Below are 26,176 nucleotides of genomic sequence, written 5' to 3' on the forward strand. Positions count from 1 at the left end.
AGCATTGTTTGAGATAGTTTCTTCTTTTGTGGAAGGTATGCACTGCATAACTTCATAATTTTTTTTGATTGTATTACTTTATTATGTTGTTGCTTGGAGCAGTTACTTCCAACTCAAAACCTTAGGGTTGCAAGTGGAAAATGGAAAGGCATCTACTACATGTCAGCTACACTGTTGAATTGTGTGAAGCAGAGTATTTATTGTTTATATGAGCAGTTGCTGCCACGCTAGCATACAAGTGTTTCAAGGGAAGGAAAACATGGCAAAGTAATAAAAGGAATTGTCTTGTACATTGCATAAGGTTTAATCATTGACTTTTGTCAGTTAAACCCCATTGAAACAGCTTTCCTTGAAAGTAAAAATAAGCTTCAACCCCCAAAATTTTAGAAAAGGTTATTTAAAGAGTAGATAAGAGCAAAGTTTTTCTTGTGTAGGAACAGTTATCACTGGTTCTGCCAATGTCTTACGATTGTCTATTTAACTGAGAAAATTCCACTTTAATTCTTTTTCGTTAATTTAGGAAGTAATACTTTTGCAGGGTTACCAAAATTAAGACATGCAAGTATAGTTTTTTTTGTTTAAAGCTAAACGCCTAACTTTTTTTTCCAGCATAATCCAAAGATCATGGCAAGCCAGCATTTTGTTTTTAGTCGGAAAAATCCATTCTTTTGCTTTTAGCTGAAAGATAAATGTTTGAATCTGTTCATTTACAGTATGCTTGACAACTGAATGAAAAATCAATTCTATTGTTGTTTAGCTAAAGGAAGTGCATGTTTGAAATTGTTGATTTAGGTGGTCAGAACATAACATAGTCAGGCGATTGTTTCTAACTTGCATGTAACAAACAGTATGTTTGGTAAAGTGTGAATAAAATCAAAACTGCTTCTTCATGAAATTGCCATCTTATCATATTTGCATTTTTAAGGAAGCACTGTGTTCTAATCATGAGTGTTCACTGCAATACAAACCCAGTTCCTTCCTTAGGATCAGGTCATTTACTTGTAATTTCCTGTTTCATGTACAAATGCACTTGAATTTCTGCTGCGAAATCACATGTTTTGTAACACAAGCCCAGCCATTGCCCCGCTAAGAAGAGAAAGATTATAACAAACTTAATGTAAGCTCAAATTTTATTTTTCTGCTTTGACTTTTCTTAGCTGGTTGATATTTGATCAGCTTGCTTTTTTTACTCATGTATTTTCTAGGAATGTGTTATTGTTAACAATTGTTAATCCTAAATTACATTCAAGCAACAAACACTATGATTTGTCTAGCTAATACCTGTGGAAATATCGCATTACCTTTGGATGAATGACGGGAACCTCCCCACATAGTTTGACTAAGTAGTGACGGGTAAGTACAGTGGAACCTCGGTTCTCGACCATAATCCGTTCCAGAAGCCTGGTCAAAAACAGATTTGGTCGATCACCGAAGATCAATTTTCCTATTAAAAATAATGTAAAATCGTTTTAATCCGTTCCAACACCCTGATTGTTTAGCATGAATGATCAACGTAATCATAAAGCTAACACATGCTAATCGTACGTTCGCGTTATCGTAATCTTCCGAACGAAAGATTACGCTAACATGAACGTGTCAAAATATTTAGCACCACAAGTGGCTAGCAATTCATTGGTAAGGGGGCTCCGTTCCAACACCCTGAATTTTGGGCTCAGTTCCAACACCCTGAATGTTTACGTCGAATCATAAAGCTATTCCAGGCTAATCGTACGTTGGCGTTATCGTAATCTTCCGTACGAAAGATTACGCTAATATGAACGTGTAAAAATAAAAAAGGATAAAGAAAAGAATTATGAATAGGATTTCTTACCCCGTTCCTCGATGTCAAAAGCAAAAAAAAGAGGCACGTGTGCACGTTGTTACAATGTATGTGTTTCACCCGGTGCGGTTAGAAGGGGGCACCAACTGTCAATGTAAACACTGAAGTTTCCGGTAAAGCTGAGTGACATACTTCTGGCCCCTTCTAACAGCACCAGGTGAAACACATACTTTGTAAAACACGTGATAAAAGTTGGTCACGAGGGGTGGGGGCCATCTACACCTGTGCGCCGCTCAGCATCTCACTCACACATTACCGGCGTTCGAAGACCGATTTTTTTGACCGAACAGCAAGCAAGAATTTCTCGAAATTTTTGGTCGAGCACCGATTTGTGCGAACTGAGAGGCGTTCGAAAACTGAGGTTCCACTGTATTGTGGGATACCTTAAAAAACAATAAATTCCCTTTTAAAAAAAATAATTAGATCTTTAATAGGTCAGGAAAAGCTCATTTGGTTAGCGCCACTGTAGATTGATTCTGATTCTGGCAGACAGAAACAAACCAAACTCTGATTTTTAGCTGGTTGTGCAACCTTAGAAGTTACACTTCTGGCTTGAATGATTACCTAGGAAAAATCTTTGTGTTTTTTAAGACTGGTTACGGAACTTGTCCGTCTGATAAAGCCATTGTGTCAGCTCTGTTTACCCCCTCACATACCACTCTCCCTCATTTCCACCTGATGTGCAGTTGTACCTGATTCTGACCTCAGGCACACTTTAGTTTCTGTTTTTACAGCTTTTCACATTTGCTTCCAGCTGAGACTGCGCTCATGTGGCTTTAGCAGCGGACCAAAAGAGTTGAAATTCTGTACTGCTGTACTGTCTTTTGAGAGCTCAGTCAGATTATGCCTTTTGCTTTGCCAAACACTTTTTTTTAGTTTTTGTAGAAGGTAAAAACTTACTTCAATGGCAGTTTACATTACATTAAATGTATGTAAATCATTCTTTTTCCAACCACTTGTCCTCACTAGTGTCTCGTGGATCGTAGAGCCAATCCGAGCGGTCTATGTGCAGTGGTTAGGGCAGTGTTTCCCAAAATTTGGTTACTGACCTGTTTTCAATTGGTTGCGGGCCTTTGTATTGGCAAAATAATGCTAAGTAAAGAACAAAATACCTGAGGGTCATGTAAACTCCTAAATAGTAGATGGCGATATTTACCTGCGAAGGCCAGTTGAAACCCACCATTTCCAGCCACAAAGAAAGGCAGATAAAGTTTTTTAGAAACGTTGATCATGGCCACACCCCGTGATGCAGCAGAGGACATATAAGATGATTTATGAGAGAATTATGGATTTTATTATCTTGGGTACAAAAACACTGAAGTGTAGTGTTTCCATAAAAATGCAGCTACTTAAGCACTAGAAAGAATATTATCACTTGAAGTCGTTTTGGTTTTTCAAGTATTTGTGTCTGTTGTTTTTTTAAAATATGAATAATTCTACTATATTTGGTTAAAACAGCACAGTCCATTGATTCTATCAATTTAATAAGTGGAATTGTTTTATTGATTTAGGGCGCGCCTTGTAATTAGGCTGCGATGCAGGGTCATGAAATGTCATGAAAGTCTGCTGCTAAAGCCACATGAGCGCAGCAGACAGAATACAGCAAATGTTATCACGGCGGCAGGTTGTATGTGTGTGTGATGTGACTGCGATAGGCTGGTGGAGGATATCAGTCACACAGCGGGGTGGCCGCACAAGTCAATGTGGCCCCCAAACAAACCAGAGAAGCATGGCAACAGCTATAAAATAAAATAAAATAAATTCATCAATTATATCCGACTCTGAGAAAAGTCGAAAGAGCGCAAAGAAATGCTGATCACCAGCGGGTGGTCTTTAGATTGTTATAGGTTCTGGAAAGGGACTGATGCGGCATCAGGAGAGAAAGCAATAGCCGCGCTGCAGGTCCAGCCTACTGCTATGGCTACGTAATAAACCACCCCTGCCGAGCTTGTTTCTCACCAATGCCAGATCCATTACCCATGAAACGAATGACATGGGGCTACAACTTGTGGGAAACCGCCACATTCGTGACGGTTGTATTTTGTTTATCACAGGGACATGGCTGTTTTCGAGGATACCCAATGCTAGTGTGCAGCTAACCAGCCGCTCTCTAAATCGTTTTCTTACACTGAAAGGAGAAGCCCTTAAATTGTATTGTAATCTTGTATAATGACAATAAAGACCATTCATTTAACTGCAACTCTGTTTATATTTGTAGATATATTGTTGGCATTTTGTTACATTCGTATACTCTTAGTCAGTAGGAACGCCATCTCGAGGTAAGTTTGACCCTTGGGGTTTTTTATGAAGGGGTGTCATAAGTGGAAATTTCAACATAACTTTGGTTACACTTCAAAATAGTGCAACATGATTTCGGGGAAAAAAAGCTGATTTGTTCAGACCAGTCTTGCAATTTTGATGTGATTTTTGATTTGAAAAGAAAAGTGCATTTTCTCTGCTACGCATGTTTTTTGTGAGTATTTAATCATAGTGACATTCTTAAACCTTAAGAAAACAGTGCATTTTTGGGGTGCTTTGCCATGGTTGCTGTCTGCAGACCATTATTTACTTTTTGATTCCTCAATCGATGTAAGTAACTAGCAGGTACAAGGGTCGAAATTACCGAGATGACCTCATTACGACTGAGCATATACGACTGTAAACTAAATAACAACTATAGTTCTGTAAATAAAAACAAAGCGATTATTAAAGAGTACCACGAGGTGTAACTCCAGGCCAATCGTTTTATGAGTAATGGATCAGTAGTTGGACTAGCCAGGCTCGGGCAAGGGTGGCTTCCCCGACGCCACCTCAGTCGATTCCCAGATGCGATTACTAGTGATATGCTCCTCGGCTCAGATCCCTATAGAGTGTGCAGAGTATTTCAAATTTAAGGAACATGAACAGCGAGTCGAGGTGTGTGTTGATGATGTAAGTGGTGACGTTTGAACTCCAAGAAGCGGGTGAACCACGTGACTGATTCAAGAAATGATCCACTAGCTTTGAGTGTGGTTCGAAATAAATGCAGCAAAAAAACGCCCCGAGTGTTGAAAGTCTCTGTCTGCACTGGGAATTACAGAAATATGCACTTCAAATTCTTTACAAATTTGCTATCACACAGCTATGCACCCCTGCTACATGTTTATCTTGTGAAAGAGATTTTCAAAAGCGGGTGAAACTCTCTGCCAAAAAAAAAAAAAAACCGCCAGGGTCCAAAAACTTCGGAAAATATATTGTTTTTAAATAAAACTAATTATCACTTTACTTTAACTCCTTTTTCACTTGAGCGTATGTTACACAAGCATGTTATTTACTTTTCTGTCCACATGATGGCATAGTTGAGGTAATGGATCATCTTGAAGCCCATACGTGACTGTGGAGCATTTCCCTTGAGGGCTTCACTGCTTTATGGGGCTTCAGTTTGCCATCCGTAGCAATAACGAACCATTTTGCACCTTTCTGACTTACCCCAGATTCTGATTTAATTACTTTTATTTTCAATATTATGCGCTGCTAAAGCTACGAGTTGTCAAGTTTTTTCTGGTGGCCAGTTGTTCCCCCGGCTGTTTGACTGAAAGCATAACCAAGCCTATTAGAGTCACACACACAGACAGTCATGCCCACTCAACACAAACTTGCCTCTGATTGGCCGGCGCTGTTTAAACCCGAACTGCGACAATTCTGGTTGGCAAAACGCTCTATCACTCAAATACCAAACTATAAATCATTGGAAAAAAAAACCCAGTGTCTAGCGATTACACAATTGCACTACGTCACATTGCGATATAGATAAGATTTTTGTTAATTGTGCGGGCCCCACTTCCAAACTACGAGTTTTGACATTGAATTTAGAGTTTTGGATGTATACAGTGTAGTGGTAAGATCCTGGGCTCGGGTTTGAAATGTAAATCATTAAGGCGAGCCGGTCAGGCTACTTCTCTTGCGTTCCCCCCACCCCTTTATGGAGGATCTACACAACATGTACTTACTTTTACTCCAATAATTATTTGGATAAATAAAATACTTATGAAACAAAAAGTTTAACTCCAAATCATTTAATCCAAAGAATTCTTCCTCCTCAGTGTTGGGGTAAAAGACGCGCGACTTCCTGCTTCCACTTCCACTATGTCAGAAGTAATTTCTGCTTCTTGCCAATAGCTTACAAGCTTAACAATCTTTCTTTCCGCTTTTGGACAAATATTTTACAATTAGCAGCTTGTAATCTGCAGAATTTGATTTTCTTTTCAGTGCCATTTTGTTCAGTTTTACTTTCGTTCGCTGCACTTCACCGACATGCGCACGTCAACACCAAACTATTCATTGAGGCGCTGCACTTGTACTGCACACTTGATTTGAAGGATTCAGACCCAGGTAAACCCCAAGCTGCGTAGTCCAGCCGCAACGCACAGTAAAGCTTCGGGTTTATTGCGGGCTCGTTTATAAAATCAAGTTAATTCTTTTGGGTTTGGGCGGGTTCGGGTTTATATATCAGCGACTTAGGTTGGGTCGGGCTGAATTTTTCTTTGGCCCGATCAGTGAGACAGAGAGGAAAACATTATAATAGTCGGCCAAAACGTTTTTCTTTTTTTCACTTTTCTTTTTTTAAAAATGTGAAAATTCTTCCAATGTTGTGTGTTGATTAAAGAGGAGAAAGTCTGTCATAGCATGGAACGACAAGTGTGGGTGTGTTGTGAAAAAGCTATGTTAAAGATAACCTCCGAGGACATTTTAAAACTATGAAAAAAACTCTGATGATTTATCACTCAGAAATTCCAGAAAATGAAAGTCAGATGATAAGTTCAGAATGACGATTTACATTTACATACATGCATTTATCTACTTTCAAAGAGAGACTTCTCTTCTGAAGCAACGTGGACCTCAGCCCTCACACCGGAACCTGTTGCTATGACAACGTCACATTTCTCTGGCAACAGTGGAAAATACAAAAATCAACGGGGGACTGAGTCACTTCCTGTCTCATACAATTCTTCCTCTTTTAAATCTACGAGCCCGCTGGTGCCGCGGTCTATCCCTAAGGGACCTAAATCAAACATGCTCAGCTGTTAACACTCGCTCGTGAAAATATGTGTGGGCAAATAGAAGAGAAAGCCTCACCTGGCATAAACAGTGGCACCTTTTAAATTTCATGGTTCGTACACCTTTTAATGGCCAAATTCAGGAACTTTTTAAGGACTTTGAAAGCCATTTTTCCAATTTTTTTCAGTACCATTCAAAGAATAAATTATACATTATTATATTGTTAATAACAATAATTATTCAATAATTGTCATAATCATTATTATTATTTTTGTTATTATTACTATTGATCCCACCAACACTAATGATACATTTAAAGTGGTTGCAAGCCAAGGAAAGCCAATTCTTCTAAAGTTAAACATATGTGTGAACTAAGCTATGTAAACACGAACTGGTCGTCTGAACAGCTATTTTCTCTCATTTTAACTTGCAGGCATAAAAAGGTATTTTACTCGTTACTTATCCAATATGGACCGGCGATGTATACGAAGCGAAAGAGTAACAGTCAAAAGTGCCACAAAGTGACTCGCACAATCAATGTGTTGCGCCGATTAAAAGAAGGTTTTTTTCTGTTGACTTCAATCACTGAAAATAAGTCGCTTTCTTGCTGCTTGCACATACCTTGTGCTTAATCGAGTTGTTACTATCAACGTGAACTTATTTTTTCGTTAAACGGCTGGTATGAACGGACATGAATTCTGCCATTCTGCCTCTACAATGACACTTCACATGACAACGCCATACAAACTAACGCAAGAGGCTGTTAATCACAAGAAATGAATAAATGCAATGGCAAAGCGAAGCCACCAGAGAGCAGTGTCGCCATCATTTTCAAGCAAACTTGTTTTGTTTCTTCATTCGTGTCTATCCAGTCAGACTGCTGAAGAACATTGCAACAATTTCAAGCATAGACAAGCACTTCACCCAAAATGTAAGCACTTTTCAAACCTTGAAAACACAACAAATAGAATATGTCCATAAATGATGCGTAATCCTTGCACTAATACAAATTTCATAGTGCCCTGTTTAAGTGTAGCATGCACCTATGCCATTGAGCGCAACCTGTCAGGGGCGATGATGCTTCATATAACAATGCCGTACAAACTAATGTAAGTAGCCGTTAATCACAGAGGAAGAAATGCAATGGCAAAGCGTAGCCACCAAAGAGCAGTCTCTGTGTCATTTTTCAGCAGACATGTTGTAAATCATAGCAACAATATCAAGAATGTTCAAGTCAAGTCGAGTCACATTTATTTATATAGCCCTTAATCACAAAAATGTCTCAAAGGACAATTACAATTGTCACAATCACCTGATCTTAAACCAATATGCGGGCAAGGAACAACTCAAAACCTCAGCGTGAGGAAAAAGAGAAACCTTGGGAAGGGGCCTCACAAGTGGTAATCCCTTTTCAAGCAATTTATATAAAATTCAAGCACTCTTCAACCCTTGAAAACACAACATTAAAATTCAAGGGTAGTCAAGGATTTTAAGAACCTAAAAGATCTCTTAAATTTTCAGACAACATCAACAAATCTACACCGTATCCTTTTCTAGCCAGGTTGGAAATTTTGTTTAGAGAAAAAATTAAGGCTTATCTTAACAACCAATCTCCATGATAGCTAATGGTGTACTGCATGCACTTCGTTTAGTAACAGAGACGAGGAATAGATAAGGAAAACAGATGAAAAGCCAACATTTTGAGGGTGGAACCATTTCACATAGTGAAGTTGCAGGATATTTGTACCCTCCAAAGGAAAGAAACCTCAAAGCATGTTAAAACAGTTTCTTAATAACCATATTTGCAGCTTTCACCTTTTTGCCTCTTCGAGATGACACAGATACTCGTAGGCCATATTCTGCTGCCGCCTCTCGTCCATCTCCTCCGCTGTGAGTCGCTCCACCACATCCAGCACAGCTGGAACATGAGGAAAAAGATGTGTTGAAAAACAAAAGCAGATTTGCATTTGTTTGGTTACAAAACACACAAACTGAAAACATCTGTGAATAATTTCACATGAGTTTAGTCGATATTTCCTCAGCTTTACTGCTTGGCTAATGTCTCCAAAACAGTTTGCGGCCTTATCTGCAACCACAGTGAGGGAATTAACAAAGGAAGAAAGGCACACCGATTTGTCATCATGGAGCTGGTTAACAGTAACGCGTGGGAATTTAAACTAGCTGTCTGGTGTGGTTATTCTCTTGTGCTTAGTTAGGCGAAAAGGCCATGTATCGAATGATTGTGTTGTCAACTGTGGGAGGGTCCTCAATGCAGAAGTGTTGCCTAATTATGGAGAGGTAATGTGCAAAGGCATGCAAGTAGTACTGAGGCCCTTTTCATCCTCTTGTCATAGGTAGACCTGGATTTTATCACAGGCCACATCAACAGCTGACAGTTCCTGTTCAAAACCAACAAAGGCAATTCTGTACACAGAGATCAATTGACACTGCCATTTGATTTTTAGTCAGGCACCAGAAGGCTTTGAGGGCAAAATGCGCTGCAATTCGCTGCAGCAGACGTACTTGTTAGGGCCACTTCCCATCAACGCGGAGATCCGGCTCATTGTTTTACACAGACAACAACGGCGACCAGATAATAATAATAATAATAATAATAATTTCCTTGTATTGTCATTCTGTGTAACAATGTACACAGAACGAAATGTCGATTGCATCTGACCCGATGCAGCCGCAGCCAAGAGAGGGCGCCGCCGACCACTTTTTAAGTCTTAGGAATGACTCGGCCGGGGCGCGAACCCGAACCTCCCAGTCTCAAAGCGGGCAGATGATGAAGGTGCAGTGTTTGAGTCAGATCAGTAAACAACAGACTATTATTAAACGATCTCCTGATCTAAACCTAAATGAGGGCAAGGAAAAACTCAAAAACCTCAACATGAGGAAAATGAAGAATTGTCAACATAAAATATAGGTCATTCATAAGCTATAGAATATACAGTAAGTGTAAAGTCTAGATTCAAAAAGTTCCACTGAGAGGAAAGGATGAACATGAAGTTATATGGCAGCTAAATTAAATGATAGGCATCTGTGAGGAATTTATATTGTAAAAGGACCAGCTTTTTTTTGTCTTTTTCATTTTTTCTTCTGGGCAGCACGGCGGCGCAGTGGTTAGCGCATGTGCGGCACAGTTTTAAGGTCTTGGGAACCTCCTGTGTGGGTTCAAATCCAGCTACCGGACTTCCTGTGCGGAGTTTGTATGCTCTCCCCGTACTTGCGTGGGTTTCCTCCGGGCACTCCGGTTTCCTCCCACATTCCAAAGACATGCATTTCAGGTCCAAATTGTCCCTAGGTGTGAATGAGCGAGTTGTCTGTCCCTGTGTGCTCTGCGATTGGCTGGCAACCAGTTCACCTGCCCACTGCCCGATGATTGCTGGGATGGGCTCCAGCACCCCCGCGACCCTACTGAGGATAAGCGGTGCAGCTAATGAGATGAGATTAGATTTTTTTCTTCTTTTGTGTATTTTTTCCCAAGCTTTTTTTTCTTGCATTTTTCCTCTTGTTTATTTATTTTTTTCCCTACTTTTTCTTTCTTTTTTTCTTATTTCCCTTGTATTATTTTGATTCTTGGAGCCTTTTAATACCTTTGTCTTCCTTCATTATCGTTTTTTCTTCTTTTCTCCCTTTTGCCTTAAGGGCTATACTTATAAAATTGACTTGCTTCTCCTGCTATTGGTAACCCTGGCAACCGGTTTCGTGTGGGAGAGCAAACCCCAACCTAAAAAACGGGAAATGGTGCCCCAATGAGTGATTTTAAAATGGCAGTCCGTGTACCCGTGGGGGTATGTGAATAAAATCTACACAGTACAAAATGTCTAAACTCAATATAAAAAAGCATTCACAGTATTCACATTATAACTATTACTATTATCAATATTAAATAAGTTATGAACTCTACTGATTGAATTATATATATTTTTTTAATTCTGGTAACAAAAGTAAAAATGAAACTTTTTTTCTAATATGATTCAAAATAATTAATGACATATGTTCAGTATCGAATCATTTTTGCTTAAACCTTGGATCCATGAGCGAACAGTACATCCACTCCTCCATGAGTTGGGTTGAGAATTAGAGGTAAAACAATTTACTGATTTACAGTCCTTTGAGACTCTTCGTGATTTAGGGCTATACAAATAAAAATGACTTGGCGCAGTGGTTAGCGCATGTGCGGCACAGTTCTGAGGTCATGATATCAAACCTCCTGTGTGGAGTTTGCATGTTCCCCGTGCTTGTGTGGGTTTCCTCCGGGCGCTCCGGTTTCCTCCCACATTCCAAAAACGTGCATGTCAGGTTAATTGGCCGGTCCAAAATTGTCCCTATGTGTGAATGAGCAAGCGAGTTGTCTGTCCCTGTGTGCCCTGCGACTGGCTGGCAACCGGTTCAGGGTGTCCCCTGCCCACTGCCCGAAGATAGCTGGGATGGGCTCCAACACCACCGCGACCCTACTGAGGGTAAGCGGTGCAGATAATGGATGGATGGATGGATGGATAAGTTTTGAGCCCACCTATGCATCCAAGGGTTAATATTCTTTGAACTTGGATATGAAATGCAATGGTAAAAGGAGGCAACAGAATAGGCGTGTCTGTGTCATTTTTAAGCCAACTTGTTGAGAAACACTGTAACAATTCCTGGCATTTACAAACACTTCACCCAGAACACAAGCACGTACAGTCCTTGAAAACACAGCATTAAAATTCCAGAATTTTCAAGGATTTCAAGCAGCCGTACTAACCAAGAAAAATGTCAATCAATCAATCAATATTATGTGCTCATCTAAAAACTGGTTTCCAGTCAATGCCAAGACCAAACCCATGCACTTATACAGACGTTTTTAATGTTGTATTTGTCTTAACATTTTCCACCTAAGAAAAGATTTGGGCTGGTTTTGAATATTTGGTGGGGGGAAAAGATTTCAAATGGTTGAATATCACTGAAGTATGGAACATTCGCGTCATTTGAGTAAAGTAGGATATAGGACAGTAGAGATTACTAGCCAAGGAAAAAAATAAGGCTTCCCTGTCTTCCAACGCCTCGATTATTGAAAGCAAACACGGAAATGTGTAACAATTTTTCTCCCCCCCAAAAAAATCACACCGAGCTAAGGTGTGAGATCGTATGGATGAAAGACGCTTTCTTTCAGTGTTCGTTGTTTTGTATCCAAGAAGACCGAAGAAGCTTCCGTGCAATGGTACGCAAAAAAGGCGCTCAAAACAGGAAAAAAAGCAAGAGTGACAACTTACAGCCATATCTCGGCCGCGGCCCGTCTGTCTCTTCTGAAGTTGACATCTTCGTCTTCTGACAAACGTCCACCTTTTCTGTCCCTTCTTGAGTTGAACTCCAAAGACAACACACAGCCCACCCAGGAGGAGAAGCAAACCAGTTCAAGCGAAAGAAAATCGACAAGGACCTTTCGGCCCGCTTATTCCTCCAGTGCACACTTGGAGTCGAAACTTCTTTTTTTCTTCAAACCTAACTTGTGTCACTGGGTGTGTTCTTCCTAATCCAAAAGTATGCGTTTCAGGAAACGGAGTTCTTGCCAAGCTCTTCCGCGCCGAAATTGATGACGCAGCGACCCCTACTGGCTGCTGTAGGTAGGAGCCGTGGGTTATATGTCTTCTTCATGTCGAAAATGGTTTCGGTCAGTTATGCAGGGGTTAAGCATGTTCGCCTAACACGCAAAATGTGCCTAGTTTGAGACCGTGTGGAGAGGGATGGGCACCACCAGGCAGGACTTGCCCAACACACACCACAGGAAATGGTGCTCCTCTGACCCTAGTGGTTCAGGGATACTCACCCCATTATTGGATATTAAATAATTCCGAATTGTCTGTGAAGTTCCTTCTCCCTGGTTATAACTTAGATTTGGTTGCAAAAGACAAGGTTTTGGTGTACCCCTACAAATCATTGCTCAGCTTCAGAAGATTGGAAAGTCGCCTGTCTGTTTTTTGTGGTGGCTTTATTAATTTGTTCAGCATGTCTACATACCTGTCAAGCTCCAGGGCCCCGTGCCCCTACAAACTGTCGTATTTTCCCTTACAAAATACAAAAATCTTACACCTTATTTTTTTTTCAAACCTGTTTATTTATGTGGTTTAACATGTTATATTGTACACGTGTTTCGTTATATCATTCTGTACATATTCTTAATAATAAAATAACATTTAAAAAATCAGGAACAATTGTTATCAGCGTAACTAAAATATCCATTAATAACACTTTGAATTTAGATTTGTAAATACATTTTTTTGGGAGGAAAAAATAGTTGGCATTTCTATTTTGTAAACCAAACCACAATATCAACCATTAATGTTTGTATTTTAAATTGCAAAAAGGCTATTTAACAGGGACAGAAGCGTATTAAAGCCTTGTGAAGTGATCGGCAACTGTTGGAGGTATGTTGTGCTTTGCGATGAAATGGCAAAACATCACTTGTGCAGCTGTTGAGTAGTCTTCTGGTGTAGTGCCTAGTTTCGACCCCCCTGCAAAATCCCCCCCCCCTCGTTTGAACGTGCATTCTGATGCGCTTCCGGCAATCGCAATCGTATTCTATATAATAAGCTTATTAAATCAAAAAAACTATTGTCGGAAGCGCAGCAGAATACGCGTTCACGCGAGGGGGGGGGGATTTTGCAGGGGAGTCGAAATTAGGCACTACAGCGGCAGACAGATGCGCACAGTAGCATCAAACCGCTCGCTTCGTTTGCAACGAAAAAACGATACAGAGGATAAGAGATACCGCGGCAAACTGACGTGATTGATCTGCCGTTTCGTCATAGTCGGTGTATACCCGGATGGTAACCATAATTGAGACATTTGCATTTTTCCGTACAGATTTTCTTGTACGTCGTATGTGTCTTAAAATTCATAATAAACATACTTTGTATGGCAAAAACATACAGGTTGACAGGTATGTGACTGAGAATTAAGGTGAAGAATGTCAAGGTGGCCCTTATACCAGTGTTTCTCAACTGGTGGGTCGAGGGCCTTTGCTTTGGTAAAACATCCATCCATTTTCTGCACCGCTTATCCTCACCAGAGTCATGGAGATGCTGGAGCCCATCCGAGCTATCTTCGGGCACCGGGCAGGGGACACCCTGAACTGATCACCAGCCAGTCGCAGGGCACACAGAGACCAACAACTCCCTCGCTCATTCACACCGGCCGATTGACCTGACGTGCATGTTTTTGGAATGTGGGAGGAAACTGGAGTGTCTGGGGGATACCATGCAAGCACTGGGAGCCTGTGGTAGTTGGAATCGAACCCTGGACCTCCACATTGTGGTTCTGCACGATATCCTCCCAACCACCATGGCACCCTTGGCAAAACAATGCTAAGAAAAGAAAAATCAACTGAAAACTCCTTAACAGTTGATGTCTATAATTCCCTGAAATTGTGAGTTAAAACCCCCCATTTCACACCACAAAATAACACAGATAAAGTTTGTTTACCCATGTTAAGCGTGGCCAAACACAAATACAATACATAATTGAGATATGGATTTTATTACCTTGAAGACAAAGTGACTAAAGTGAAGCGTTTTGGATTTCATTCAATGTAAATGTAAATGGTCTGCATTTATATAGCGCTTTTCAAGTCAATGAAGACCTCCCAAAGCACTTAACACACTTACCCATTCACACACACTCACACACCGATAGCAGTGTCCGCCATGCAAGGCAATTACCTGCTGTCAGAGGCATTGGGGATTCAGTGTCTTACCCAATGACACTTCAACATGTTGCTGTATGGTCTAACGCAACTAAAAATAAGTTCTAAAAAGCACAAGGAAGAATACAAGTTATTGAGACTCAAAACTGACTGATTAAAAAGAATTATTTTTGCTATTTTTGCCTAGCTTTTCGCTGAGAAAGAAAACAGAAGAAACATTAAGACAAAAAGTAAGTAAGACAAAAACAAGAAAAAGGAAAGAAGTGAGGAAACAAATAAAAAAAAATCAAGAAAAAAAGGAAAAAGAAACAAAGAAAGAAGAGTAAAAACAAAAAGAAAAAGGAAAAAGAGAGAAAAAGAAAAAAAGAAAAAGAAAAAGCATGGATAAAAGGAAGTAAAAGATTAAAATTATGGAAAGAAAGAAAGCAAAAAGGAGAGAAAGAAAGGGGTGGAAGCATAGCTTGCCCAAGCTACACAAAGGAAATGGTGCCCCTACAACCCGTAGTCATTAAAGGATTCAAAAGCACTACATGTTAAGTTTCCACAGTGCAGTGATTAGCACACTCGCAAAAGGTCCCAGGTTCGAGACCAGGTGAAAACATTTGTTGGCCTGGAGAATGATAGCCGCAACAAGGCTGTACTTAACCAAGACACACCAAGGGAAATGGTTCCCCTATGAGCCTAGTGGTTAAGCAGGCTCTCAGAGGCCAACTTGGAATCTAACCAACATGATGGGGTGAGTATCCCTGAACCACTTGGATCATAGGGCACCATTTCCTGTGGTGTGTCTTAAGCAAGTACAGCCTGGTGACACCCACCACTCTCCAGGCCAACAAACATTTCCACGCAGTCTCGAACCGGGGAAGTTTTGCAGGTTAGACAAATGTGCTAACCACGGCACTACAGAAACACAAGTATTGATGGACAGAATGTATTAAACATCACATGAGTCAGATATGTTTTAGGCCAGCAGAGTAGGCTTTGCAGGCTCTGACAGCCCACCACTACCATAAGTACAGTGCATAAAATTCCTATTCCTCAGAAAACTTCACTCATTTCTTTTTAAGTAAATACCTTGAAAAAGTTTTGTCTCCGCACCGATACTGATACATGGTAACACTCGCCTTTGAATCATTATTATCATCATCAATTTTATTCTTATTATTTGTAGAAGTAATATTTGTATTTTAAGATGTATTCATTTTACATGTGTCAAGTATTTACAGTGAGCGCTGTTTGGGATCACGATGCTATTTTCCAGAGCTTAATTCCCTTCCCATTCTCCAAAGCCTCAAGGCAGCACACTTGACTTGAGCCTGCCGCAGTGGCCTTTCGGGCGGGGCCACAAACGTCTTTAAAAGAGGGCAGGAATCCCACCAGTGGACAGTATCAAGTAAAGCTGTCCACGGCTCTCCTTACCCTCCTGCCCCTCCACTTATTGCATCTTCTCTCTCGTGAGGACCTCGCTGCTCCTCCGCCTCCACCCAACAGAGCAGAAGCATGAAGAGTTCTGCCGTTTTCCACGGCTTGCTCGCCATCAGCCTTCTGGTCCTCTTGTGTCACGGACAGACCTCCCAGGAAGTGTCGCTTGAAGACTTGGAAGGAGACAGAAGCGAGCTGGACACAGACCGAGACTTGGTCAGTCTACATTGCCTTTGCCCTTTTTTCATTGCTTATTTTTATCATCTGCAGTATAACATTACAATAATTATGGTTCATTTTCAAAGTGTGAATTTTGAAAACAGACAAATCATTCCTCACTTGAAAAGGGCTGGATGAGCAATTTCTTTAAAACAAAAGATTCCATTGAAAATGATATAACTTTTTTTCTAAATGCATGCAAAGTGCAGAAAATGTGAATTTAAAAATATGAACAGATTTCCATAAAAATATTGTTCATGGTGGGAAAAAGCTATTAATATATATTCAATACCACTGCATTCTTCTTCTTACCCCTTCTGCTCATTTTTTATCGTTAAAAAACAGCCAGTTAAATGTCCATCCATCCATTATCTGTGCTGTTTATCCTCAGTAGGGTCGCGGGGGTGCTGGAGCCCATCCCAGCTATCTTCGGGCAGTGGGCAGGGGACACCCTGAACTGGTTGCCAGCCAGTCGCTAGGCACACAGAGATAGAACTCGCTAGCTCATTCACACCTAGGGACAACTTGGACATGCAAATAAACTTGACATGCATGTTTTTGAAATGTGGGAGGAAACCGGAGTGCCCGGAGGAAACCCACACAAGCACGGCAAGAACATGCAAACTCCACACAGGAAGGTTTGATCTCATGGCCTCAGAACTCTGCCACACAAGCGCTAACCACTGCGGTGCCGTTCCGCCTTTAAATATAACCATTGTAAATACTTCTTGGTCTATTGGGTAAAATGAAATATAAAAATTTGTAGATATATTTAAAAAAATGAAACAAGGTAAGGCACTTAAAAACTTCAGCTTCAGCCTGCTCCCTTTAGCATATGTTTAAGTAGTATATTATTATATTGTACAGCTGTTTGTGCAAACAGTTTATTGCTGTCTTTTGTTAATTAAAAATTGATGCTGTTTTTTCTTGTATTTTCTGTGCCTGAATAAAACGATACAAACAATATTAACAGTGACATTTCAGAACACAATAATAATACTAATGCATTGGAATGATCTGCAATATTGAGTCTCTTCTCCTTTATTGTGTAGGATGTGATATCATGATCTGTTTTAACTGTACTTTGAGCCATTTTTGACATGAAGTCACCTTGTTTTCTGTTACCGATCAGGTCGAGGCACTGGATGTTTTGCTGGGCAGGATGCACGATCGGTTTTCCATAGAGAAGAGAGGCAGCATCCCACTGGTAAGGCACCGTATTGACAAAGTCAAGCAAATGAGCCCTGTAATGAAAGGCTGACTGTAATGTAGCAACCATGTAGTCGATGTTCATTTTGTGCTGTGCCTTTCATTCATCACTCCACTATCGCTAATTAAACCAATAAGTCGCTCAACCTAATTAAAAGCTAAAGTAAACAGACATTCTGGCCTTGGTTTTAGAGTAACATTGATTAGTTCCCATATGAAATTAGCTGAAGTACAATGAAACATAGGCTGTACTTGGTCTTTCTTGAAACAAGTTTATGGTTTATGGTTCACGTATCCCTTAACCGCAAGAACGTCGGGGCACCACTTCCTGTGGTGTGTTTTGGGCAAACACAGCCAGTCAGGGTCCATCCCGTTTTTTTTTTCCGTGGGGGTTTGTTCCCCCGCATGAAATGGATAGGACTAGTTTCCATGGTTATCAGAATTGAAGCAAAAAACAGCTCCAAAATGACCGAAAAATGAAAATAGACCAAAAAAAAGAAAACCGACTAAAAAACAACTAAACATCAACATCAACAAAAAACTACTTGGAAAAACTACCACAAAACTACCCAAAAACAACTGAAAAACCACCCCCAAATTTTTCTAAAATGACTTGAAACCTCAAAACGACTAAAAAACAACACACGCTGAATAGCAAAAATTGGAAGGGTACAGTATTTACTTTGGCCCTTCTTAGTGGTAAAACACTCTAAATCAATTTTGTTTGAAATAAGCAAAAATGGTCACAGCCAGAACAAATGGTAGACCCGATCGTGTAACGTTACTCACAAGTTTATTGAAATATAGGGGAAAGGCAGCGCCAGCGATCCGGTGCTCTGGTGCTGGACGCGGGAAGCAAGTCGCTCGCGGGGTCTGATTGTGTTCCGAATGCGTAAGTGGATCTTCCGGAGCGGGAGATCGTAACATAGTTGGACGGAAAAACAGGTCGTTAGCCGGGATGGGAGATCGAAACGTGGCCGGGGTCAAAAAATGGGTCGTAGCAGGAGACAAACGGGGGAGTCAGGAACGGACGGGTGGAAAACGGGTGACAAAACGGGACTGACGGGAGTCAGAGTTAAAAATGCTTGCCTTGTGAAAACAGAGCTTCACTGGCGGACTGACAACAGGCAAGTGAAAGGACTGAGTTTAAGTAGGACGGGGAACTAATCAGGTAGCCAGCAGCAGCTGGCGCCAAATGAGCGGGCACAGGTGAAAGTCATGAGTAATCATGACAAAAATACATGAATTGTTACATAATAGAGTACTGTATGTGCGTTTATTAAAACTACAGTATGCATTATTTAATAGCTCATACTTCATTTTTTAAAAGAAATACTGATGTGAAAAATTGAAAAAAAAACATGATCAAATAAACTTGCATTTTTAAAAGGGACAACAAAGTACAAACAAATAAAATGAATCTGATGAGCATTAGTTGCTTGCTTCATTCATTCATGTCCCGAATCCCCTATTCTCACCAAATTGCACGGTGCAAAGTTTACTTATATTACATATATTATGTGGTTTTGGGTGCTATCTTTTACACTTGTGTGTTTACCTTTTCAGTGTGGCATGGGTGACCGGTGTGCGATGAAATTCGGGCCACGAATCGGAAAGCTCTGCGACTGCGGAAGAGGAGCAAACTGCAATTCCTACTTGCTCAAGTGCATCTGAACTACTTAGAATTAGAAAGTCATGTATGCAACAAGGATGTGCACAAAACCACAAGTCTTATTTTTGTCGTCAGCCTTCAGTGCCATATTTTACAGTATGCCATGCAAATGTTTTTGTGTTCGTAAAGCAGAAGTCAGATGTCCTGCATGAGTTGATGGTGCGTGTCCACCAGGCTTTAGCATGCTACTAAGTCACATTCAATAAACAAATTTATAAACTTTGGTAATTTGTGTATTGATATAAACTCAGTACAGATGTCACACACGCTGTAAATATTTTTGTCCTTATTTTATTTCGCACACTCCCGAACATCAGAGGCTCTTGTATAGTTGTGGGTTGCATATTAGACATGAACTTGCACTAATTTGGCAAGTGTAAGATGGTGGGCAGTTTGTTTGCGCATGCCCAATTAAACATCCGGGGTGTGATTTTGGACGAAGAAACAAGGGCTGAAGAGAGCAGTTCAGTTTAAGTAGAAATACGCAGAATATTTTGGGCTTGTTAACAGGACAAAGTCCTTCCCAAACAACCATCAACAAAATGTCCGATCATAAGCATAAGGTGCATATATTACAACTAAATGTATAATGTTATGATCAAAATAGTGTTGTGATGATTCAAGAATAAAACAAAAATACTGGAAAACACGTGCAATCATGACTACGTATTCTGTGGCACATTTTAATAAGCTATCAAAATTAACATTTTAGTAATAATGGTAAAATACTGATGTTTATTTCATTCACTTGGCCAAACAGCATTGTTCACAATATAATTGAACAACTACGGAAATTACATAAGAAAAACATATATATTGTATACATTGCGAAGGCAGCTGGCTTCTTAGATGTTGTTAGCATGAGATCAATTCCCATTAAGTGAGATGAATAGATCTGCCTAAAATTGACTAGTTAAGTCTAATGCAGAATCTTTCAAATTACTATGCAACAACTGGACAGACTATTCCCTGGATTGCCCGTCCCCAGGTCAGTAATGGCACACATTTAGGCACAATCACACTTTGTGAAACAGTTAGCCAACCCGCCAGCCACTGGTACCACATGAGATCAGGCTTCTCTTCAATTTCATTTGGTTAAAGGTACAAACATGGACAATACCTATGAAAATTACAATGGTTTTACGATGAACCTCAATTTTATTGGATTAACATAAATGAGACACATCCACCTCAATTCTATTTCAGATAAAAAGTAATTTCAAAAGAATCATTCATGACAGTGATTTGCAAATGAAAAAACGGTTAGTCTGCTTCTTCAACAAGTTGTATCCTTCCTTATATGTGTTTGTGGTGGTGCCAACTTTGCCACAACCCAAAACAGGCCAGGAACCATCAGCAGTGCAGAAAGATGTCCAGAGTCTTCAGTGGCGCCTCGGTGGCCCAGGCGGTTAAAGGATCCGTGAACCTTGAACTGTGATATTTGTTTATAGCATGAATGTTTAAAAAAAGTACAGCGCCCCCGGTAGGACCCAATCTTTGGACAGTCGAATAAGCGGATTGCTAAAAGAACCACATGCCAGTGGGGGTGTACTGCAAGGACTCACTTTATATGCAAATTTAAACAGTAAATGGCAATTAAAAACAATTAAAAATAATTTTGCCCAGAACACCAGAATTGCCAGGGTCGGGAATACCAATTGGCTTACTCACATCCACCATCCCTCCTCCATCCCCAGTCATTATTGATGTCACAAAAGTCAATGAGCCATTTCTCAGATTTCAAAAGTCTTGTACATGTGTATTGCTCAAGTCCATGTTTCTCAACTGGTGGATTGGGACCCAAAAGGGGGTCGCGGGCCTTTTCTCTGGCAAAATAATGCTAAGAAGATAAAAATTCGGGGCGTCAATTGGACTCCTTAAAAGTAGATGGGGACAGTGCACTGCTTCTCTTCTACCTGTCCATTCAATCAGCGCATTTGAGAGTGACCACATCTGATTATATTGGGATTTTCTTGAAAAAAAAATTTCTGCCTATGTTATTGGGTCCGAAGAAAGTGGGAAGGAAAAATGATAAACAGTGCCAACAATAATCGCGTCAAAGATGGAAACTATTGCTAAATATGAAAATGGTGTATGAGCGCTCCTGGAAGGAACAGTAAATGGTTTAAAAATGTTATATTTTTAGCTTTTTACCAGTTCATTCATCTTTACTCATGACATACATAATCATTGATGTTTAGGTAAATTGATTTAATTCATATTTTGAATTTCCCTTAGTATGTGGCTATTCTAAAGCAGTCACTTATTTGCAATGTATCCTCATATGTACGTATAATCGGTTAATGAAATAATTTTGGTTTTCCATTTTTTAAAATTTATATTTTACGATCTCTTTTTTAAATTGCCCAATCATTGGACATTTGAGATATTGATTTTTCTTTTTTTTTAATTGATTTGGGTCGCAACTTTTCATTACGGTGGAATGGTGGGTCCCTAAGTCAAATAGATTTTGAACCAGTGGCCTATGTATCACAAAAACAATTAACATGTGTCAATATTTATGTTGAAAACTTTACTCATACCGACTTCACCATATGATGACTTTAAGAAGGTTTGCTTTGTGTGATTTTATTTAAGAAATTGAGAAAAGAAGCAGCCTCAAGCAGTTTTCTCTCATGCTAAATGTTTTCTGTAATATAAATAACAAAATAACGGGCTTTTTGAAAGGGGAATTGTTAGCATGTTCAATCAGTCCACACCCAAAGAGTTATATATAGTGATATAAAATGCAATGAATCATTTCACGGATAAGTATTTTACATATGTTGATTTCTAGAACTGACATCAATTTTGTGTAAGGACCTTTTATATATATATATTATGTCACACAAATCAAGAGGTAAAGTAAATTTTTCATCTATGTTTACCTTAAAACGATGCCAAAGTGGTTTACAGAGGCCAGTGGGCAACACTTCCTCATACATATGAAGAGGTGAAACACGATATGCATAAAAAGGAAATACGGCAGCCGCTGCTATTCAAGTATTTGAGAAAGGGTGGTTCCTGAATGAGAAGGCAGAAACCAAAACAAATACTTTTGGTTTTCATTTATGCATAGGTTTATTAAAATTAGAATGAATACGCCTCACGACATGGGGTCCCAACAATAACCTATACTGTATTGCCAATTAAAGCAATCAATACAATGCTTAAATTTAGGGTCATTGTCATTTTCTCAAATATAATAATGGTAAGCAGTGAAAGGTGATTTTTTTACAGGAATTTATGTGCAAAATCATATTCTTTCATATGTTTTTATGTCTTTAATGGTGCATAGCCTCATCCACTTTTTTTCCCAGACCTACATATGAGGAATAATGTGACTGGGATCAGATTTTGCATTTTTGTATCACTAAATGAATGAATTAATCGTTTACATAACTAGTAACAAACGCATAGACTGTATACCGTAAATTCCGGACTATAAAGCGCACCTGATTATAAGCCACACCCATGACATTTTAAGGGGAAAACCATACACAAGCCACACCTGTATATAAGCCGCATGCACCCACATCAAATAAACACGAAATTAATCCAAGCCAAACTTCAAGTCCCGCGATTGAAACTAAATGTCCTTCATTGAAGCACACAGTCCAAAAATCACAGCCGCCAAAATGAATGTAAATTGCTATAGGTACTTAAAATTTGTTGCAGACCTGCAGATTCTGGTTGCCTGTTGATAGTAATCCAAGGAGAAAACGTGTATATTTCCAAAGGTAAGGGTGGGAAAAATATATATCCATTATTGTCCGCCGTGTCCACAAAAACTCACCTTTACCGGTCTCCACTTTCCCATCAGCCTGGGTTTGCTCCGCCCCTCTTTTTTAATTTGCTCGTGCAGAATAAGTGTCTCAAATAAATACAAATAAATATGTTACAAAAATATACAGTTGCAAATACATATTACACATATTTACAAAGAAAGACGGTACATCGAGAGAGTTTTCAAAGCTTTAATAATAATAATATAACTTTCATCCTAAACCGTTCCTTTGGGAGGTAGCCTCACGCTACTAACCAGACGCTCGCATAAAAAAAAAGTTAGTATTTTACACGCTGGTTAACTACTGTTAAAAGAAAATAACTCTGAAGTTGTTTAATTGATGTTGAAAATGTCAGGAAAAAATGTTAAAACGTCATATCGTCACGTCATATTGTCAAATATAAAAAAATTGTGAATATGCTTGATGGCTGTGTTTTGCTGCTGTTGGTGTCAGTGGATTTGTTCAGACCGAGGACAATCGACTTTGGCCTGGACGGATCTATTGACACTAACAAAGATGTTATATAATGAAATTGTGAATATGTTTGATTTTCGAGAAGGTTTGTTCAAACCTCACTTTGTGTTTGCTGTTAAAAACGTAATATTGGAATATAATATTGTGAATGTGCTTAATTGCTGTTGAGATTGTCATGATTGTTTTCTGTTTTTAGTGTCAATAAATTTGTTCAAACCAAACCAAAAAAAAAATCACGGTAGACCATCTGCTTCTTCCTCCTTGGTAGTGACATCTAAGTTGTCTTTCTCATTGTTGGAAGGAAACTTTATCACGATGACGCCGTTCCACGCTCCCTCATTTCATACATCCCAGCAATATGCCCGTTTGTTTATAACATGGAAGCTGCATCATGAACTTATATTGTACAAACTGCACAATGACGGTATGTTTACACTCATAAGTTGTGATCTTCCTCGGCGCACATATTCCACTGGTCTAGATCTTACCTCTCATACTCAAGCGCCACTGGCGGCCGTTAAAAAAAATTACATAAATTGGCCGCATCTCTGAATAAGCCGCAGGGTTGAAAATTTTTGGAAAGAAGTAGCGGCTTATAGGCATGAATTTACGGTACATTTCTTTTGCCAATAACCAGGGGCAAGAACTAGCCAGTCATTACACAAATAATTTCATTTCTGCATTTTTTTACATTCATGTCACCCACTGCTATCAAAGAAGTATCTTGCTTGTTTTTTTCTGTACACCACCACTGCGTCTCATATGTTCACAAGTTGTCCTTGTATTTTGCTAGCCAGAAGCATGGACTGTATGTCAATCCATCCATTTTCTGCACCACTTATCCTCAGTCAGGTCATGGGGCTGCTGTAGCCCATCCCAGCTGTCTTCGGACTGTAGGCAGAAGACACCTTTAACTCATCGCCAGCCAGTCGCAGGGAACACAAGGACAGACAACTCACTCGCTCATTCACACCTAGGGACAATTCGGGCAGGAGAAATCAACCACTTATTTGAGGCTTCTTTAGCGAGTAAGCCAGAGTTTGCGTATATGATTTGTCACTATACTACAAGTCCACAGTTCTCCGTGACACCAACAAAGACGAAATATTCTGGATGGAGAGACTGTGCATGCGCAGTCATGCGCACATGCATATCAGATTATTCCAATTGGGATACATGCATGAGGTGTCAGGATCTGGTGCTTCACCTTCCCCCAGAGGGCCCGAATCCGGTTTGTAATTGGGCACAGGTGTGTCAAATATCCACACACCTGTCTCTTCCCCTTCCCTTTTTCGGGTTTAGCAACTGTTGGCATCCATCATTTTGGTGCATTACCGCCCCCTATCATCACATCCTCACCATTTCACTTCTCAAATGCTTTTAAAAAGACTCCTCAGTTGAAGCCCATTGTCCGAGTTCAGTTATCCCTTCAGTGAAAATTTCTTTATTCGTCCTTCTTCCAGCCCTTTCATCGTTTCCCCCCTCTAAACGTTGTACTTAATGCAGTCCATGATGATACTCCCTAATCATCCTAGCCCTTTGTATAGGACCTTTTGGAGACCGTACTTTGTTAAGTCATTGTCATTCCATTTCCATGCCGCTTTCATCCTGCCAGCTGTTACCATGTTTTTGGATGATGGTGGACCAATGTGGGGGAGGCCGGAACTGAAACATGGTTGCTCAAAACAAGGGCGGTATTTATTAACAAAACAAGTAATTGAACGGACAAGAAATGTGACAAGCGCCGAGCTGTCCTGGTAAGAATATTTGACATAAATAATGGAATCCAAAACAAGGATCCCCCACAATGCCTGTGATAGGATAAGTGATGGAATATTCAACACCCTCAGTGCTATTCTCCAGTAAGGTAGAGCTGCTGGAGACCTTGGCATGTCGTCTGACATGTCAAATGGTAAGTGCACCGTTTTTCTTGTTGAATTTGTGATAAAGTTAGGACCAATATAATAAACTGTATTTGGTGTCAGCTACCTGACAGTAGCAGTAGCTCAGGAGGTAGAGCGCTCATCTTGTGATCAAGGGATCCCAGTTGGAATCCCGGCTTGTCCGTGTTACATGTCGAAGTGTCCTTGGGTAAGACACTGAACCCCTAATATCCCTAATAAGCAGGTTAGCGTCTTACATGGCTGCAATACAAGGCCGCTATTGGGACATGTGAAACACACTGTAAAGCGCTTTGGGAAGTCATTGACTTGAAAAGTGCTATATAAATGCAGATCATTTCAAGTATTTTTACACTTATTTAATCAAATACACAAAGGAAAAACAAATCTATATTTTTTGGAGAAAAATTTAGTTTGAAATTACACGACTGTCTAAGTAAGCATGCAGGAAATTGCCTTAAATCGTTTACAACACATACCGTATATTAAATGAAATCATAACAGAACAGGCAGGATTTCTGGCAACTACATAATCTTCTATTCATGAAGTGATCTCTTACTGTGAAAATGAATTTCAAGGATATTTATGAAATGCACAGCTTCAAAGCACTATTTGAGAGTAACATGTTTGAATCTTCTTGTCTAGAATTTGTGTGTATACTGATAATTTAGTGCAAAGCTGATAGTACAGATGTTCCTCATGAGTTTATTCACACTCCCCAACTACTTGCTTCCAGAAGATGGCAACGTTTCATCGTATGCATTCCAAACTATCAACTCCTAAAGCTTGAGTTTGACCAGGCTCATCAACTATGATGGTTTTGGAGGTAACCTTTGTTGAGGAATTATCATGGCGTCATGTATTTGTTTATGGCGTTATGTTTTGTCACTCCTAGCAGAATTCTTGTAACCGATTATGAATCGCAA

The 26,176-nt window shown here is 39.8% G+C and overlaps 2 protein-coding genes across 10 annotated transcripts in view; one reads left to right on the plus strand and one right to left on the minus strand.

Annotated features, from left to right (window-relative positions):
* The window catches only part of iqgap1 (IQ motif containing GTPase activating protein 1), a 61,807-nt gene extending 49,360 nt beyond the window's left edge, over positions 1-12,447 (minus strand). The window contains exons 1-2 of the mRNA XM_088334098.1: positions 12,136-12,447; positions 8,693-8,795 (exon numbers count right to left, since the gene is read on the minus strand). Of these exons, the coding sequence (XP_088190224.1) occupies positions 8,693-8,795; positions 12,136-12,181 (149 nt within the window). The 5' untranslated portion in view covers positions 12,182-12,447. The remainder of the gene's footprint in view (positions 1-8,692; positions 8,796-12,135) is intronic.
* cartl (cocaine- and amphetamine-regulated transcript-like) lies at positions 11,922-19,310 on the plus strand. 9 transcript variants are annotated; one of them, XM_088334103.1, is made up of 6 exons: positions 11,922-12,486; positions 15,854-15,957; positions 16,024-16,202; positions 16,778-16,843; positions 17,338-17,412; positions 18,981-19,310. In XM_088334103.1, the coding sequence occupies exons 3-6, from the start codon at positions 16,065-16,067 to the stop codon at positions 19,086-19,088; spliced, it is 387 nt and encodes a 128-aa protein (XP_088190229.1). In that variant the 5' UTR covers positions 11,922-12,486; positions 15,854-15,957; positions 16,024-16,064; the 3' UTR covers positions 19,089-19,310. The 9 variants fall into 9 exon arrangements, with proteins under 9 accessions (XP_088190229.1, XP_088190233.1, XP_088190230.1 ...); XM_088334104.1 differs by lacking the exon at positions 11,922-12,486 and adding an exon at positions 13,562-14,288; XM_088334106.1 differs by lacking the exon at positions 11,922-12,486 and adding an exon at positions 13,562-13,802.
* The last annotated feature ends 6,866 nt before the right edge of the window (positions 19,311-26,176 follow it).

This window comes from Urocampus carinirostris, chromosome 4, assembly GCF_059441175.1.
Source record: "Urocampus carinirostris isolate Australia breed hairy pipefish chromosome 4, RoL_Ucar_1.0, whole genome shotgun sequence".
In the NCBI taxonomy this organism is placed as follows: Eukaryota; Metazoa; Chordata; class Actinopteri; order Syngnathiformes; family Syngnathidae; genus Urocampus; species Urocampus carinirostris.